The following is a 4,980-nucleotide window of genomic DNA, read 5'->3' as shown; positions in this document are numbered from 1 at the left end:
AAAAAGAGCAATGGCCACTTCAAGCCAATTCTCCCCAAATATTGAGGTGCCCTGACGTACACCCAGTGATCGTGCCACCAAGGAAGTGACTGCAAAGTTGTCATTGCTTGCTGATGAGGTCCATAGCTGTTTTTACACCTTCTTCTCTAAATAAGGAAGACGCCTGTGAGGCCTCCAACTGCCTGACCAATTTGACTCCTTTGCTTTCAACAGCCAATGAAACCCCACTCCTGCCTCCAGTCTTGGGTGACAGCATTCATCAAACCTCAGCCAGCCTGGGAGGATGGCAGGTTAGTGTTACAGCCGTGGCAGGCTTACCTTTGGCAAGCTGTTGATGTCAGAGTGATGATGTGGGGAGGGACAGCCTCTGCACTATAAAGATGGGTGAATCAAATATAACTGAGGCTGCCCACCGGAGCGCAGGATCTACAAAACATGGTCCCCACCAGTTTGAGTCCTGCTGGCCTGTCTCTGCTTCCAACCCAACTGCTATCGGGCTTTAGTTTCATGTCAGCAAGCTCTATTTGCTTTCCAAAAATAAGCCTCTGCCACCATGCTGAAGGGAGAAAAACAAGAAGGGCGGTATTTTTAGGGCCATTAATTCTGACCACGTGCCCAGGAGGTGAACCGGATGGCCACTGCACAAAGACTTCTCATCACTATGTCCTGCGAAGCCAGCATTCACCGGACGTTGCCTGCTTTCGTTCTCCTGGGTTTTCTAGCTGGGATTGCTTCAACACATCCAGTTGTAAGCAGAACTAATGGCACATTGCTGGAAAGAGGATGGCAATCTCTGTTGTCCAGGTCCATTGCTGGGATGTCAGGGGAGAAGTCAGATGTGAACTGGGAGAGTGACTATTTGCTAGGAATCAAGAGGCAGCGGAGGCTTTACTGCAACGTGGGCATCGGGTTTCACCTTCAAATCCTCCCAGACGGAAGGATAAGCGGAGTTCACAATGAAAACCAATACAGTGAGTTGCATCCAGAAATGAAATAGAATAGATGTCACTTAATTGCTGTGAACTCTAGTAATTACCCTTCATAGAATGCAAATGTTATTACTTGATATTATTAATCTGTGCTACATCTGTTGCCTTTTAAAAGTCTCTGGGATCAATAAACATTAGAACCCTCCAGGCTGAAACATGTCACAAATGCTTAGACAAATTTAGATACAATTTATTTTTACTCTGCTTTACTGCAGAGATGAGAAAAGACAAACCAGGTTGAAAACTGTCTCTCTGCTGCATTTGCTCACGCCTCACCTTCTCATTTGCCTTTTGAATTCGGGAGGTTGTTGCTAAGCTCAGAGTGCCAAAGCAGGATTTTTGAATCCTAGCCAACTAGTACTTTTGGGACACTCAGTCATGGAAGGAGCTTGCTCTTCCTGGTTTGCTTGTTCTTATGGGTGCTGTTCTGCAACCGTAAGATTAAAAGAAAAGCATTAGCCCTATGGATTTGAATTTCCTGTAGAGGGCAGTTGCTAAAATCTTTTGCAGCTAAGATATCATGGGGGACTTCAAAATGCAAGCCACACTTCTCTAAAGCTCAATAACAAACACTCTGTAATTATAGCATATTAGATAAAAATAATTTACTTATTAGAAAGCCCAAGAGTTTAACAGATCAAAAGAGTTTGAAAGAGCAAAAGGATTATACAGCATGTGACTACGATTCCAGAATTATTTTAGAATCCTATGGCATGTAGGAAAAAACAAGATCTTCTCTGTGTGTTTTTATTATGCTGGACTAGGGACATAATTCTAATAAAGAAAATATGATGTGTTCGTCAGAGTTTTAAAATAAATCAATTATATCTGAATTGCCCTTGACTAGCTATAAACTCTGTGATAACACTTCTATTGAACTTCTTATTTTTTAGGTCTCTTTGAAATATCCACTGTAGAGAGAGGTGTTGTTAGCCTGTTTGGTGTGAAAAGTGCTCTCTTCATCGCAATGAACAACAAGGGGAAACTATATGGAACAGTGAGTACAAGTGCAAATAGTTTTTCAAGGCTTAAACAAAGGCTGCAAAGGTTTTGGGTTTTTTTTACCTCCTGGAAATCTCTGATTACAAGCAGAGAAAATAGTCTTTCAATTACAGGGAGCCTGCCCAGCCCGGTGTCACCAGTGTTATTTAGTGCGACAAACAGCGTGGCTGTTAGAGGTCTGTTATTTTAAAGCTTTCCAATAAGATTGTACAGGGAGCACCCTAGGAAAATGAATGTATTCCGCAAATAGTACGGATTAATAAGATGGCTTTTTCTAAGGACTTAGCACTGCAAACGTGTTCTAGTAAGACTGAACCCCATTGATTCCCTCTTGCATTGCATTGTATGTAAAGCAAAAGGGCGTGCTCCGCAAAAAAACCTGGGAGGTAAAGCGTGTGTGTACGTCCATGAGAGTGTGTGTGTGTATGTGATAGCATGCGTATGTGTGTGCGTACGGGTGTGTGTAGGAGAGGTACAATTAGAGCTATCTGTACCAGCTACCATTAGTAAAATCATGACCACATGCCTCCCCCTGCCAAAAACAACCACACCATGAAGAATAAGTAGGAAGTCTACCCTACAAAGTCGACATATGCGCCTGGCGCTATTTTAAGGACCAGTTTTGTGAGATCAGTCCCAAAGGGTGAGAAAACAATAATAGCTATTAACAATGGTATGCAAGTCATACTGAAACATCATCACCATCACCCTCATCTAGAAACTGCTAGCTATGCCATCTAAATGCAATTTAGTGTCTGAGGCCTGAGCAAAGCGTCTCCAGTCTCAACATTCAGCAGAAAAAACGCTTGTTAGGAAGCACGTTTGAAAGAGGCTGGCTCCGGGCAATAGGCAAAAGCAGTCCATCTCAAAGTAATGATGGCACTGATTGCATTCATCTTTTTTGTCAAGAAACAACAAAGTCATTTCCTTTGAAACAGCTGTAATTTCAACACAGCATTTCAGTTGCTTAATAAAATACCAAATGCTGTGAAGGACCCGTAACCATTACTAATCTGACTGATTCCTTCTCACACAGATAATGAGAGTGGGACGTTTTAAGGTTCATGTCTGATTTCAAGCACCTAAAGAGTGCCATAAGCCCAACTGCTTTGCTTGACCAGGTCTTTCTAAAGAAATGCAGGGTCTGGCTTCAGAGCTCCCTTTGATTTTTTTTTTTCCCGTTTCAATCCAGTCTTGCTTATTTTCAAAGATATTTTTAAAAGCTGTGAGAGATGTGCATTTTCCTTTGCACAATGCAATGCCCTAAGTTAAACTCTTACAAACTTTGAATGGTGTTATTACAAAGATGTCCAAATAGAACAGCACTGGTGGTGTCTCATGTGCCAGACATTTGAATCAGGGAATTATTCTGCTTTCTCTTCGAATTTCCTCGGTGCTCTGCATTTGTCTCCTGCTTCTCTTTGCACCTCCTCTCCCAGATAACTCCCTCTCCTTGGATTTACGTGATGTGACATGAAGAAAAATAAAACTGTTTTCCCAGCTTTGAACCTGCTGTATATCTCACTAACAGTTAAATATAATATCACTAATGATCTAACAAAAGAAAAGATTTAGTGCTAATCTACAGTTTTATTCAAATACCTTATTCAAGCAAATAATTCTCCCTGAGCATTGCTGTTTTTAAGAGAACTGAATGTTTTGACAGTCAGCATATCATTCTTTTACAAATTACAGGACCTCTTGCAGAGGGGAGGTGTGAAATAAAGCTACGTCATTTGGGCAAAAGGGCATGATGCTGACAGAAATTATTGCTTGCAAATAAAATGAAGAAATCCATGATTTATGATGAATTAACTTGATCTGTCACAGGAAGTACACAGTCCATTATCCGGGCAGGTGGCATCTGAGTTCATCTGACACCAAATTAGCACTGAGGAGGGAGATTTATTGTTGGATGCAGTCACTGTGGCACCACCTGTTGCACACTGCAACAAGTTCTTCTGTAAAAATACTAGTAAGAAAAATGACTCGAATCTTCGTGAAATATTTATGTACCTGCTTTGTTCTCTCCCCCCCCCCCCCTATTCTTTAGCCTGGTTTCCAAGATGAGTGCAAATTCAAAGAAACCTTGCTGCCCAATAACTACAATGCGTATGAATCAAATGCTTACCCTGGTGCTTACATAGCACTCAGCAAACATGGGAGAGTGAAGAGAGGAAACAAGGTTTCTCCTGCTATGACAGTGACCCACTTTTTACCGAGAATATGAACATGAGCAAAGCAGAAGATTAAATCCCAGGAAAAACTGTTTCATTTTGCACATGGGAATAATCTCCCAGGTAAAGTATTTATACTGTTCATTGAAAAAAAAATCTATATATGTATGTGTATATTTGGATAAAAATATTTGTACTAGATTCATCACATAGCATATGTAATATGATGCTGCTTCTCTTCTACTCTGAACAAATTTTACATGGCTGTGTGCTTCCTTTGGTGCTGAACAGAGAAAAATGCAAGCTGGAGTGCAAAGGAAAAAAAGTATTTGGAAGATATAGAATGGCTGTGGATAATAAGCTAATCAACCATAGGTTATCTACCAATTAATATTAATTACCTCAGATAATAATATTTCATAGTGAGCTGTTTACATATCATGGGCCAAATCATCAGATGACTTTGCTTCACCAGAGCTTCAAGCAGTTCACTCCATCTGAATATCTGCCTGCACCTCCCCTTCTACGCACTGTGTCCTGTCTCATAAAGTCCTCAATCTATTTTAGTCATTAGGGTGCCAATTCCACAACCGTTTCCACACAAGCAAACTGTCTACCCCCAGAGCCCCTCTGTCTCTGAAGGGATTCTCCAGGGTCTCCTCACATGGACTTGTTGCCAAAATGAAGACCTACAATCAATTTCCCCTAGGAAGGACCACGGGATAAATCACAGATGGGTCCCAAACGCAAAATATATTTGGAGCTGAGGATTTTGAATGCCGCCCCCTTGCCATTTTGTGAGCTTAGTTTAG

General features: G+C 41.3%; 1 protein-coding gene across 1 annotated transcript; it reads left to right on the top strand.

Moving 5' to 3' along the window:
• Positions 1-407: 407 nt before the first annotated feature.
• Positions 408-4,480, top strand: FGF6 (fibroblast growth factor 6). Its single transcript, XM_076328790.1, has 3 exons — positions 408-971; positions 1,883-1,986; positions 4,045-4,480. The coding sequence occupies exons 1-3, from the start codon at positions 632-634 to the stop codon at positions 4,219-4,221; spliced, it is 621 nt and encodes a 206-aa protein (XP_076184905.1). The 5' UTR covers positions 408-631; the 3' UTR covers positions 4,222-4,480.
• Positions 4,481-4,980: the final 500 nt, after the last annotated feature.

Source organism: Aptenodytes patagonicus, chromosome 1 (assembly GCF_965638725.1).
Source record: "Aptenodytes patagonicus chromosome 1, bAptPat1.pri.cur, whole genome shotgun sequence".
NCBI classification, from domain to species: domain Eukaryota; kingdom Metazoa; phylum Chordata; class Aves; order Sphenisciformes; family Spheniscidae; genus Aptenodytes; species Aptenodytes patagonicus.
The sequence above is the reverse complement of the archived record's forward strand: the minus strand, read 5'-3'. Positions and strand labels throughout refer to the sequence as shown.